At 46.7% G+C, this 14,565-nt stretch overlaps 1 protein-coding gene across 2 annotated transcripts in view; it reads right to left on the minus strand.

Annotated features, from left to right (window-relative positions):
• Window positions 1-1,585: 1,585 nt before the first annotated feature.
• Window positions 1,586-14,565, minus strand: part of DIS3L2 (DIS3 like 3'-5' exoribonuclease 2) — a 2,640,663-nt gene continuing 2,627,683 nt past the window's right edge. For both annotated transcript variants that reach the window (XM_069617547.1, XM_069617548.1), the window contains one exon: window positions 1,586-3,545. In XM_069617547.1, the coding sequence (XP_069473648.1) occupies window positions 3,438-3,545 (108 nt within the window). In that variant the 3' untranslated portion in view covers window positions 1,586-3,437. The remainder of the gene's footprint in view (window positions 3,546-14,565) is intronic.

The following is a 14,565-nucleotide window of genomic DNA, read 5'->3' on the forward strand; positions in this document are numbered from 1 at the left end:
TACAGAGCCAAAGGTTGCAGACCCCTGCTTTCGAGTGAGGAGTGCTCCTGGTTCTGGCCAGCTTCCCCTCTTTTTAACATGCTCAGAAAAACGTGTGGTCTTGGGCACCAAAGCAAAACAATCTTCAGCCTTTGAAAGTACAGTCCGTGCTTCTAGAAAAACAGAGTTATGTTTAACCAAAGACATTTTGAACAGCTTGCCACAATTTGTCAAGGTATTTGTATTTATTTGACATTTATATGGCGCTTTACTCCAAAGATGAATGCTTTAGATGTATTTATAGGGATTTTTAAAGATGTTTCAGGAAGGGGGCCCACAGAGGCTTACAGTAGGCAGCCATTTCGACAACCAAGATGGCACCAGCTTTATGTATTAATGCCAAAAAATGCCAGCTTTCTTTTAGCCAAATAGATTATCACTGCTCAATTTATTTTTATTTTAAGTTTCACTCATTTTGTTTTGCCCACGCAAGTCATCATAGCAAATACGAATTGTAACAGAATGAGTGACTTACCTCCTGGTCTGGGTCTGCAACTCAAGCCCCCGGGTGATCGTGATGCCTCTGTCATTTTTCCCCACTCTGTCCCCTCTCTCCTCCCACTATTGGTTCCAGTCTCTCGCACCCACCCCCCAAACAAGATCTCTTGCCGCTTACTCACGTCACACTACACTGGCCGCTCACCTCACCACTCGCCTCCCATGGAAATGAAGAAGAGACTAGGAGGAGGGCTATTTGCCAGTTCCATGGCAATCCATTTTTTTAATAGTTTTTTTCACTTGAGAAAAAGACAGGGTACAGTCACACGCCATTTGCCAACTTGAAAAAAGAAAGGAATTAGCACCCTGCAGAAGACGCCAATGTGCCAATAGCCGGAATGCCCACAGAGACGGGATTAACCAGGTGGTTACAGTAATGGACATTTAAAGGCCTTTGCGTCATTCACTTTGGCTTTTAACTTGGTCTCTGGGCTGTTATTACACGGGAAAGCCTGCCTGCATGGTTACTATTTCTTAAATAATCCCTGCATGCTAATACTTTAGACCAAAAATGTTGAAACATGTTTCTAGGAATAAATCTGTCAACATCTTGCGACCTACCTTCTCGCAGGCCATCACTGTGTAACCAACAACAGCCATGACATTTACTTTGCCCCACTCTGCGATCTTACAGCACAAACTATGAATGACAATTAAAATAAAGATGAGACAGACACATTCACTGCGATTTGTGGAGGACTGGTCCTAATCGGGGACGATAATACCAATTGGTCCACTTCTACAGGGATTCTGGGTAACAGAGAACACATCCATGCACTTTCCCAAGGTGCAGGAGTGATATAGTAGTTATTGAAGTGGCTTATTAAATGCCCTCTAGCTCAGGCAATAATCCCGGTGGATCTCAAGGTTCGAGACGAAGAAAGATTAGGAAAGGTGATATAAGACGCAGCCCACAGGTGAAGGCTCAGCCGCATGCAGAAGAAGGGATCGGATCTGCAACACAATCAGCTTAAATGCAAGGGAAAGGTTTCACTGTAGCCAACTAACGAAGAACTCCAGAAGATCAAAGAGAAGACTCTGAAAACCGTTTGACCAAATTGAGTTTTATTTCATGAAGCTTGGAGAACGATCTGCAGAGGTCTCACCCCCCCCCCCCCGGGGGGGTTCACAACATCTTCTGACTCCAGAGCCTTACCCTGGGCTGAATGCATGACATGCAGCATGAGTTGGATGACCACAGGAGGAATACAGCACAATACAGAGACATCATCTGCCCACCGCAAAAATACTTAAGCAATGCTTGCCTAACAATCGACAGACCCCAATCTATTGTGGTTACTGCTGCCTAAAATGTCCCACCACTGCACACATACAATGAATACTCCCACTGATTTCATTCCATTCTCCTAGATCTACAGTTCACCCTCCACAGCCACTTTGCCAAATCTGCTCTAATCTTCTCCATGGCACACAGACAGTCCTACCTGCTACTGATCCGCTCTGGGTATCTAGGCAACCACATACAGAAATCCCAACAATCCATGCACGCCTGGGACTACCCTGCGGGAATGCTCCCTCCACAGATTCCCCCACAAGGTTACCACCTCAATCACCACAACTACTCGGGTCTTTTATGCACTGCTCCATCTAGCACCCACACCTTCCACCTCCAACAAAGACCCAGAGAGAGAGAGAGAGAGAGACACACGCACACACAATCTGCACCTCCTGTCCTCATATCTCACAGGTCACATCCTCCTGGTGGTTCTAGAGCAGACAAACATCACACAAACTCCCCCAGGGTGCCTCTCAGAGTGCCTCCAACTACACAATCCAGTACATGCGGATCCCTTTAGAACAGTTACATTTATTCATGTGAAGCTAAAAGCACTGGTAATAAATGCAATTATTTGAATTACTTAATCGTCTACTTATTTTCTTTTATCATTACTTTTATACACATATTTCATTCTAAATAAATATGATTTCAATGTGAAAAATGCTTATTTCTTAAATTCATCTAACATTCTCCATCAGGTAAATGCTACTTTAAGTATTGCACAGAATAGAGATTCCTTTCACAATTTATGTTCACATTTACACAAATGTGAACGTTTCATTAAAGTTATAATACAACAAAACATGTACATTACCTGATCAAAAATAATTACATTTATTAACAGCCTCTTCCGCTTCTTCTAAGAAACATGTCAATTGGGGCGATGTATGGCGTCTGTATTGCCTTGGGACCCAATGGGATTTCTGGGGGCTTGCCCCCATCGCCGCCCTGCTGTGTTTCTTTCCTGGAGATCCGGACTCCCACATGCCCACCACACAAGCTCTTCCCACATGTCCCTAACCATTACAGGGTCTGCAAGCCCAGCTGCTGACCTACAGACCTTGATGACGCCGCTCCCATCAACTCAACCATACAAGTGTCTGATCCATCGAAAGCCCTCCAGATCCGAGCTCTAACCCACCCACTTGCCACAATCTGGACTCTGCCTGCTCTGAACTATTGCATTTCCGCAAGCAGGACACAATGAGGTCCACTGTATTCCTAGATTATGAAAAACAACCAAATGCCCACCGACCCACCCACCAGCGGGCCTCAAACCTCATGAACCCCCCCTTTGTAATTCCAATCAAGACCTCATCCCCACAAGCCTCTGGCCTCCAGTTTTAATTTGACCCGCTTAAAAAATTAATCTAAAACAATAAGAAGCTAAAAAGATGACTCATTTCTCAGTTTGAGCATTATTTGGTCATTCTAAAACACCCAAAAAGCCAAAAACGATAATCACATAAAATTCCATTAAAATTACGTGCAATAAATTACAGCAGCATAAGGCATCAGTTTAAAACCCACTTTGGCAAAAATGAATGTAATTAAAAAGTGGCAGTTTCTTTGCATCAGTCAGCCCGGTCCAGCCCAGACTTCAGTCCTCTTCTGGGGTGTCACTGGGCGCCTTCAAAATGGCGCTGTACTTCAGGGGTCCGCAGTCAGCCTTCAGGACGACCTCCACCAGAGTGAACACGCTGATGACCTGAATGGGGGGCAGAGAGAGAGAACAGAGGTGTGAGTAGCTCTCGAAAAAGCACACAATGAGCTGGGGCTCAGGCTAGATATATTATGGAGTCGGCGAAATGGGTCATGTTCCTGCTACATAAAGCACAGGCACGTATCATGGGTGCGCCTCATAAGCAAGGGGGTACACGGGTTAGCCACTCTTAGGAAGGGCACCAGAAACACAGAGGGGGCAAAACACCTTTGAGGGCCAGTGCATAGGGGATCCGCCATAATAGTTCCCACTGCCATCAGGAAGGCAGGCGGGAAGGGTCCAGCAGGAATAAGAAAAGTGCTTGTGCTCCATTTTCAATGAGAGAACAGGGGAGCTCATAGGAAACAGAGAAAAGCGAGACCTAGGCTATTAGCCTGCGGTGTGGGCTGCACACCCTCAATACCCACAGTGGGTTTAATAGTTTCTTTTGGTTTCTTTGATGAAATAAGTACTTGAAGTCTTTAGTGATTTTCCAGATAATAAGTTTTAACCTTTGTTAACAACCCTGTGCTATCAAGTATTGTCAGTCTTAGTTTCAAGCAAAATTATGACTAATTGGCTAATGCATTTCAGATTTCAAATCCTTCGTCAGGGCCCCCATCTGGCCTTTCCCTTGTGTGCTTAGTCTATGCCCTCACCCTCGGACCTCCCCCTCGCCTCCCAATGTCAAAAACACAAAACCAAATCCAACTCACTGGTTCACTGCCTCGCCATACTCCTCCACTCAACAGGCTTTCCTTGACTCGCACTCCAATCTTGACTCTCCTGTCCAGAACCACTCCCCAGCTCGTCCTTCTGCTCCCCTACTTTTCCCTTTGCTGGTTGAAATCATGGCCCCGGAGTGATAAGAGCACTAGGCATCTCACATATGAAAGGTAGAAACATCTTCATTTAAAAAAACTTTCGGGTAAGGAAGTCTTTAATACCACGGCCCAGGGACAGGATCATACGAAACTTTGTCACGGACAAAAGGAAATGTCATTATTACAAACATTGAAAAGCCAACTGGGAAAGAACCCAGAGAAGCATTAAGGAGCAAGGTCTTGGGCTGGCTTCGTCAACGAATTGGCCCCACGGTGGTTAGACACATCGATGGGAAAATTCCACATAGGTTGGAAACAGACAAGTGGTGTACTCAGGAAAATAGGGACTGTGTTCTGGTTGGATGTGGGTTTAGCAATCTACCAAGTCACCTTAGTAACTGCAACTACGTGCCTAGAGGATCATCAGATCTGAAACTTATAGTGGACTAGCCTGAAGGGTTGTATCCTTCATTGAGAAGGATGTACTTGAGGAATTTTTTCATTTTATATTTATTGTGATGAAGGTGTGTTTTCTTTTGTATTTCATGTTCTAAGTTATTTGAGTTATGGCTCTCCAATGCCTGCGGGCTTTCAGCGCCTTATAAATAAATACATACAAACTAAATATCGTAAAAGACACTTTCACTCTATAAAGACAGGCAAACGCCCCAACATAAAACCATAGGGAGTAAAACAGGCCATACAAAAATAAGAAAACAATGGACACAGGGGTTGCTGTTCACTTCTCCCATCTGGACAGCTGCGTATGATCAGTACACCAGCAGAGTAGTGCTACAGGACGACCATCTCATTTATTATGAATTTGAGGTAAAAATGCACTTTTTCCTTTTGCATGTATTACGGGAGAGGGTGGTATTCTATGACAAAACCAGAAGCGAGCATTATATTTAACTCTTTATTGACACTTCTCCAGCAGCCACCTTTCAAAATCACAATCTGTTCATTTCTTTTTTTTTAAAAATAAAATATGAAAAACACCAAAGAACAGATCAGAAAACTACTCTGACCTGGGACTACCACTACCCACAAGTCCCCAGTGTCTTGGTAACCAATCCCGTGCCATCACAGTCTATGCCTCACTTCCTGCTTTTGCCTCTTCCTCTTTCTTTGCTGATTCATCAGCAGATAAGTCACCCTTTCTTCTTGTTCTAGTGGTTTGGATGTTTTTGGACGAAAGCTTGTCTGAATGTGAAGTGTCAGCTGAATGCTCTCGGATAGTGTTTTCTTAGCGTAAAAAAAAAGAAAAAAAGAAAGTAATATAGAATTGGTTATTAGACTCTTGGTTACCGTGAGTATTTGCATTGGTGCCGTGGGGAGCGGATCTGCGAGAGCGGCCGAGATTTTCGTCAGGACTCGGTAAGAGGCCAGGAGAGCTCCGGGGCATCGAGTCACATCACTCGCTCCGGGCGGCTGGTGCTCTCCAGCATTAGTACGCAGAGGCTCAAGGAAAGGACCCGCAGCTTCTACCGATCACGTAGGGAGCCTGACGTGGCGCTCATGCGCAGTGCGCTCCATGTATCGGAAGGCAGTTTGAGAATTTCGCGCGCTCGCACAACATAAGGCATTTAGTCCACGATTCCTCCTGCAGGGGATTAACGCGCGCAGAGCCTCTCAGCTTGCCCTCTGCACGGCATTGGCAATTAAGACACAAATATTAATTTTAAAAAAAGTGGAGCCAATATATAAGAAGACAGTGTGACACTGAAGGGGGACATCAGTTGTTTCCCTTACACACAGTGGAGGAGGGAAGCACCACTCCAGATTACAGTGATGAGGAGTGGGAGGGAGACAGATCTGTCTCTGAGTTTTAAAAGGGTTCTGGGGTTTCACTGACAGTTGCAGTGTCCCAAGGTGTCAGACCCACTGAGGAGCGCCTAGATGCGCTTGAGTCCCTCTTGGCTAAGAAAGCTTCACAAAAGAGATTGAGAGCGCTCAGCCCTGGTGAGGGTACTTCGCAAGGCCCTCATAGGAAGCTAGGGCCAGCGCAGAAGGGGGTGGACAAGACCCGGAAGAGCCCCCACTCTTCTACCCCCCCAGCCACGAGACAGGGGTTCAGATCAAGACCCGTGAGGTTGTCAGTCCCTTCGATAAGCTCAAGGCAGCGTTCCTGGGAAGGGCAGCAGTGCCGAACCTCAGACCACCCGACCCCAGGGGTGGTAAATACAGGGGACGCCGAAGAAGGCGAAGAATATTCTCAGGAAGATGAAGATGAGGTCGAAGAGGGCCTCGCGGAGGAAGAGAGTGGACGATGAGTGCAAGGGCCTAACAGATGACCTGAATGATATGTTTGATCCAGATAGCATCAGACACCGGAAGTCCTCGGAGTGGCTGCCTTCGCCCAGCGTCGCCCAGTACATGGCGCAGAGAATTTGCAAGCCCCTGGAGAGGGAGGTCAGATTTAGGATGAGGGCGGAATGCCCCAGACCGGATCTGCCGGCGAAAGTAATGGAGACCCTGGAGCTGGACGTTAAAATGCTCACTTTCGTTACCAAGGCCTCGAAAGATGTCAGGAGAGGTGTGGACAGAGCGTGGAAGGCCTGTCAAGATAACGTTTTGGATATAGCGGGTCCCATTGCTAAAATAATGGATTTGGCAGAAAGGGGTAGTGACACCCGGGAACCGGTGAACCCTCATACGCTAGCCAGCTGTGCGCAGAGGGTTGTATGCTTTCTGGGGAATGCTAGCTGCGCCCTGTCAGCGGAGAGACGTTGCAGTTTACTGTTAAAGAGTGACAGAAAATTAGGGGACCTCGCAGGATATGAGGCTGGAGAGGCGGCTAAAGGGATGCTGTTTGGTGAGGAATTCGCCAAAGAGATGTCCCGATTTGTGGGGACTTATACAGCTTTAGAAAAAGCGCAATCATCCATCCGCAAGATTTTTCTCTGACGTGTTTTTGCGGGGACCGGCCGCCAGACAGGTTGAGAGACTGGTTGATCCTTTGCAAGGCGACCTCTGGGACCCAGAGCAACGTACTGGGAGAATCGACGGCAAGATTCCTTCTTCCCGGCCAGAGGGAGAGGATTCTGTGGCAGAAGAGGCCGAGGGAATATCCGGCAACAGAGTGCCCCTGCCGGTAAGTGTGCAGGCAGAGAGTTACCCCAGGGTAGGGGGGCGGAAAGCTTTGCATTTGAGTGCGAGGCGTGCGATATCAGGAGATGCCTGGGTATTACAAGCAGTGGTAGGTCCAAGTTTACAGTTTGTAGCTGTCCCGTATCGGACTCAGATCCTGGTGGGCCTCAGAATGGCAGCAGAGGAGAACTTGCTTCTCGAGAAGGAACGCCTGGCGCTCGCAGAGAAAGGAGTGATAGAGAGGTATCCCAGAAGGAGTCCGGGGTTTTACAGCAATATGTTCCTGGTTCACAGGAAAGGGAAGTCGAGGCCAGTTATCAATCTGAAAGAATTCAACGGATGGCTAGTTTACAGGCACTTCAAGATGGAGGGCATCCATCTTTTGAGGGATCTACTACAGACTGGCTGGCGAAGTTAGATTTGAAGGATGCTTATCTGACCATTCCAGTTGTGCAGGAGTTCAGGGATTATCTCAAGTTTTTTTGTAAGGGGCAAAGTTGGCAATTCGCATGCCTGCCCTTTGGTCTAGCATCAGCACCTTGGGCATTCACGAAAGTGATGAGACCGGTGGCAGAGGCTATCAGGAACAGAGGTATAAGAATTATATATCTGGATGATATATTAGTCCTCGCTCAGACCAAATCGGTCTTGCAGGATCAGGTGATCTGGGTGAGCAATCTGATTTTCTCCCTCGGTTTTCTGATCAATCGAGAGAAGTCGGAGCTCCATCCGCAACAGCGGATAGAATTTCTAGGGTTCATAGTGGATACCAAGAAAGCCATGCTGGAACTGCCGCAGCAGAAGAGAAGGAGTATAAAGAAGGAATTGAGAGTAGCGCTAAGGAAGTCTCACATTTCGCTTCGGAGTCTAGCGCGGATTGTAGGGCTAATAGCAGCGTCAATGCAAGCTATCTTCCCGGGGCCTCTGCACTACAGAGCGCTCCAGAGGTTGAAGATCAAACACCTGCAAGGTGGGGTGCGGTATCATCAATTAGTACCGCTGGACAAGGAAGGGAGACTAGAGTTGCAGTGGTGGCTTCAGAACATTGAAGCCTGGAACGGCAGGGCCATCTTCGGGGATGTGCCGGGATTAGTGATAGAATCAGACGCCAGCAGACGGGGCTGGGGAGCCAAGTGTGGTAAACTTCAGACAGGAGGGCAGTGGTCAGAAGAAGAGTTGAAACTTCATATAAATTGCCTGGAGTTGCTAGCAGGCTCCTTTGCGGTTCAGGCGTTCGCCACGGATCGATTGAATTGTTGTATCCTGCTGAGAATGGACAATATATATGCAGTACGTTATATAAACAAATTGGGAGGAACAAGGTCGAAGATGTTAGCAGAGATAGCGAAGGATTTCTGGCATTATTGCCTGCAGAGAAAACTAATGATAGCGGCAGAGTAGCTCCCAGGGACGCAGAATGCGATTGTGGACTGGAACACCAGGTATCTGACAGATTCCAGCGATTGGATGTTGCTCTGGCGAGTTTTCGCTCGTTTGCAGGAGCTGTGGGGCCTGATAGAGATAGATCTTTTCGCATCCAGGCTTAATGCGCAAGTGTCGAAATATTACAGTTGGAGTATAGATCCCGGAGCTTTGGGGACAGATGCGTTTCTACAGAGGTGGGCGGGCGGGCACGCTAAAGTATTCTTTTCCCCCATTCATTATGTTGATGAAGACGCTGGCGAAGGTACGTCGAGAGCGAGCGGAGTTGGTGAAGGAAGCGCCGCTCTGGAAAACACAAGCGTGGTTTCCGATTCTGATGGAACCGTCTATGGATTTTCTGAGACTGATTCCGTGGGAAGTGGACCTGCTGTGCGATCCGAGAGGTCATAGACACCCTTTAGTGCAGTCGGGACCCCTGCAGCTGCTAGCATGCAGGAATTCAGGAGACAATGGGATTTGCCAGGCTTTTCGAGAGACGCTGCAGATTGCATCAGAGACTCATGGGCCCCCTCCACTATTAGGGGCTATGACGCCGCTTGGGCGAAGTGGGAAGAATGGTGTGAGCAGAAACGTGTTCATCCCATTTCAGCACCTGTAGTTCAGATGTTGAATTTCTTAGCAGAGATGTCATCTGCAGGGAAGGCTTTTCGTACACTGGGGGTGTATAGATCGGCGATCTCCGATGGGCACACGCATTTTGAAGGCCGGCCTATTGGAGAGTACCCGGCAGTGGTAAGACTGTTGAAGGGTATTAAGATGAGCAAACCACCGGTCCCTAGGTATTCTGTGATGTGGGATGTTGAAGTGGTTTTTCAGTTATTCAAACAGTGGCCAGATAATGAGCTTCTGTCAAGGCAGCGTTTGTCGTGCAAGTTAGCGATGTTGTTGTGTTTAGTATCTTGTAGGAAAGTACCCGATGTGAAATCACTGGAGATTGACAGGAAAGTGTTCTATCCGCAGGGTATAGCGACTGCCACCATAGCTGGGTGGGTTAGAGAAGTCATGTGTTGGGCTGGAATAGACCTGAGTATCTTTGGGGCGCACCCAAGACTTTATGACCCTTTAACCAAAGTAGCGCACAGCAAGGCTACCACAAGCCCCCATAGCCCCACCCAGCACCCTCTTCAACTAAACAGTAGACTCTACCGCGAATCTAGTCATGCCCAGAAAAGCACACACAAATCCTCAATTTCACTTTCAAAACCAGTACCACCTGGGACCAAGGGAGCACTGATTAATGCCCGCTCTATGGTAGCCCACACAACTGACATTGCAGACCTACTCTACAATGAAGACTTAGACTTCTTAGCTGTTACTGAATCCTGGCTACACCCAACAGCAGGCCCGGCAATTATGCTAGCCATTCCAGATGACTATACTCTACTAAGACTTGACCGTACCACCTCTCGAGGTGGAGGTCTTGCCATTATTGCTAAAACTAAATTCTCCTGATTATTGAGCCACCATCCAATGCGGGGTCCTGTGAATCCTTAACTGCAAAACTAACCATATCTAATACACAATCTATTTCCATCAAACTCATTTACCGACCACCTGGCCCCTTAGGGTCATTTGAAGAAGACCTTACTAACATCCTATCCGATAACCTCAAGAACTCTTCACAAAGCATTTTATTAGACCTTAACCTGGGTTTTAGCGACCCCACAGATGCTAATGACATAATTAATAATACCTTAGAGGAACTGGGATTTATCCAGAAGATCACGGAGCCCACTCATACCAAAGGTAGAACTTTGGACTGGCTAGCTGCGCATAACTGCCCACTCCTGATCTCTTCTATACTTCCTCAACCTTGGACCGATCACTACTTGATCTCGTTTACCCTAGAAGCAACACCAGCGCAATTAGACAGTATAGCTCCAGCTGTCCAGACCAGAAATAAAAAGAACATTACCCCTGAAAATCTGATCCCATTGATCACACCGACCTTGAACGCCATCCCGGACCACACAGATCCCTTTATGATGGTAGACATATACAATTTAGTCATGCTCTCATCTCTTGATACCATAGCCCCATTGCAGCTGAAAAAGAGAAAACCTAGAAAACACATCAACTCCTGGTTTTCTCCCCATCTTAAAACCCTCAGACAGGAAAAGCGACGTTGCGAAAAAATCTGGAGCTCACATCCCTCTGAAAAAAAATAAGAATAACCCGAGTAGACTAGCCTCCCATTACAAAAAATAAATTATCCTGGCCAAACAAACGTCCTACAGCACCCCAATCCTACAAGCTAAATCCAACACCAGAGAGTTCTTTACTATAGTAAAAGAGGTTGAATCTCCTATCCAAGCTCCTGACTCATGCCTCAAGGATAAAAACTGGTGCACGGGTATACAAAATGCCTTAGCCAATAAAATCTCCTCCCTCAAGACCAAGATAAATGCTAAAAAAAGACTCCCTTCTCTCTACTACTAGACCTAGTAGTCTCATCCCTAAAAAGACTCACTCTATGCAGGCGCACCCCCATGCGCACACTCCCGACTTTAACTTCCACAAAGTATCTACCAAAGAGGTAGAAAAGGTCATTCTTACCTTCAAACCATCGAACTGCCATGGGGACCTATGCCCGGCACAACTGATTAAGGACGCGGCTCGTGATCTTGCACCATTTATTACCAAAATAATAAATGCGTCATTCACATCAGGCACTGTACCCAACAATCTGAAACAATCATGGGTCCTCCCCCTGCTCAAAAAACCGAATCTAGACCCTTCTACTCCCACTAACTACCGCCCCATCACCACAGTACCGTTCCTTCTTAAAATCCTCGATAGAATAGCATACCAACAAATCCAACATCACCTCGAGCACTTCCAGCTCTTAGGAGTCAGACAATCAGGCTTCAGGCCACAACATCGCACCGAAACTGCACTCATAGACCTTAAGGCACAGATAGATGAGCAGAGAGATCAGGGTATGACTGCACTACTGCTACTTCTGGATCTCTCAGCTGCCTTTGATCTGGTCGACCACAAGATCTTATGTGACCACCTTCAGAAAGCCGCCCACTTCTCTCAAGAGGCTACTGACTGGATCCAATCCTTTCTAAATAACTGCACGATGAGAGTCTTCTCCCTACTAGCAGCAGCTGACCCAACGCCTATCACCTGTGGTGTGCCCCAGGGATCATGCGTTTCCCCAACATTGTACAATATCTTCATGAAGCCCCTTTTCGATGATCTAGATGGTCTGGGTATCACCTATACTAATTATGCCGATACCACCCAGATCCCCATCCCGCTGACGGGGGATTATGACAAGGATTTGGCCTTCGTCAATAGAGTGTACCTCATCATTCAGGCATGGATGGCCTCACACGGTCTATGCCTGAATGATGAGAAAACAGAAATCCTCATTCTAGGATCCTCACATAACCTTAGCTTAGCAAATTCGACCAAAACTACTCCTCTTTCATAATTGACAACAATAAGATTACGGTAGCCAAGGAGGTCAAAACCCTCGGCTTCTACCTAGACTTAACTCTCACCTTCAAAAAAACAAGTTAATGCTACAGCTTCCGCCACATCTTACACATGCAAACTTATCAGAGCAGCTAAACCTTTTCTCTCTCCATCCAATTGCATCACACTAGCCAGGGCGCTGATTCTATACAAGTTGGACTATTGCAACGCACTCTATGTAGGCTGTAACAAATGTATCACTAACAAAATACAGATCCTCCAAAATAATGCCCTTAGAACGGCCCTCAGTATACCGAAGAAAGCCCACATTTCTGACTCCAGAAGATCCGTCAACTGGCTTTCCACTAAAGACAAAATATTCCTGAAATTGGTCTCCCTGACTCATAAATGCCTCCACCAAGCAGCCCCTCAATACCTTATCACTAGATTCTCCAGACCAACTTCCTCTCGCCCCTCTAGAATAGCCAACTCTAACCTCCTCCTGGTGCCTAGGTTTAAGCGCACAATGTCTGGAGGGAACAGCTTCCCAGTAAAAGCAGCACAATTCTGGAACTCCCTTCCTCCTACTTGCAGAGAGGACCTTCCCTACCGCCAATCCAGATCCAAGACCATCCTCTGGCTCAAGGCCCACGATACATAACGACCGCCTGCTCTCTTGCTACCCGGATGCCCCACACCACTACGTTTGTAAATTATGTACATTTAGGTTGTCAACTGCGCGGCGCAGATACCTTTCACGAGACAACCGGCATCTTGTATATAATATCGTTTATATTGTTTATCGCTGTAACTTATGCCTCTTCGGCGTGTTTTGTTTCTTTATGACGCGTCCAACACTGTAACCACAGCTGGACCTCATACCCCTGTATGTAACCAAGCTTTGCAATCCTCTTGATGATTCTGTGCCTTGGTACCTCTGGGTTAGGTGCGCAATATAAGTAAATAAAATACTAAATACTCAGTTAGAGGAGCAATGGAATCCAAAGCATTTGAGGCAGGTGCTTCTTTCCAGGATATACTAAAGGCCGCAGATTGGTCCTCAGAATCCACATTTAAGACTTTCTATTTTAAGCCTGTTGCTTCTGTGGCTAAGGTGGTGTTAGAAAGCTTTGAACAAGCATAATGCTCGCCTCCGCTCTTGTTATAGAATGAAGATTACACAGGCTAATTGCGCTGGTAGTCTTGATTCTATTAAAGACACAGAGGCGAGCATTATCCCCCCCTGGTGCGCAGGGAGGGATTGGTATGGAGTACCTAATATTTCTATGTATTGTGGATTTTATATGACTATGTTACCATCTGCGTACTCTCACCCTGATGATGTGTTTTTTCATTTGGGTTTTAGGAGATGAAGCTAAGAGCAGTTGAAGAGGACAAGGTTTGGATCGGATGGAGCTGATGTGTTGGAGTTGGCGTAGAGTTGGATTGAGTTCGGTGAAAGTTCAGTCTGGTTACAGAGGTTGAAAGTTGTTATTGGTTGGTTTCATCATCTGAGCATCAAAGAAAGAGGAAGAGGCAAAAGCAGGAAGTGAGGCATAGGCTGTGATGGCACTGGATTGGTGCTTAAGACTGAGTTTTAAACTACCAAGACACTGGGGACTTGTGGTAGTGGTAAGTCCCAGGTCAGAGTAGTTTTCTGATCTGTTCTTTGGTGTTCTTCATATTTTATTTAAAAAAAAAAGAACATTGTGATTTTGAAAGGTGGCTGCTGGAGAAGTGGCAATAAAGAGTTAAGCACAATGCTTGCCTCCATGTCTTTAATAGAATCAAGACTACCAGTGCAATTAGCTTGGGTAATCTTCATTGTGGATTAAAACATTAAACCTGTTTTAGGGTTAACACATGTTTTACTGGCCTTAACAATATCCGCATTTGGAAATGGAATTAGAATTGTACTCCCACCTGCAGCTCTGGACAGAACTACCACAAGGCCTCTGTTCCATGAAAGATGTTCTGTTCTGACTTGTTGGAGAGAGGGGCGGCAGCCGGTAAAGCAAAGCAGTGCTGGCGGTAGCACACTGCAGTCCCACACGCTATGGAAATCGAGGGCAGCTCAGTGCTTGAAACCGCCCGAATATGGTAAACTCTCTGGTCTCAAAGCAGAGTTAACATGATGCTCCGTGCCGCAGGTACCTATTTGGAGGAAGTGTGCGTGAGGGAAAAGGATGAAGGGGGATCTTGCAAGGACCAGGGGCCAATGTTAGGCTAGAGCTGCCGAGAGC

This window comes from Ambystoma mexicanum, chromosome 10, assembly GCF_040938575.1.
Source record: "Ambystoma mexicanum isolate Mex_15411 chromosome 10, UKY_AmexF1_1, whole genome shotgun sequence".
Taxonomy (NCBI): domain Eukaryota; kingdom Metazoa; phylum Chordata; class Amphibia; order Caudata; family Ambystomatidae; genus Ambystoma; species Ambystoma mexicanum.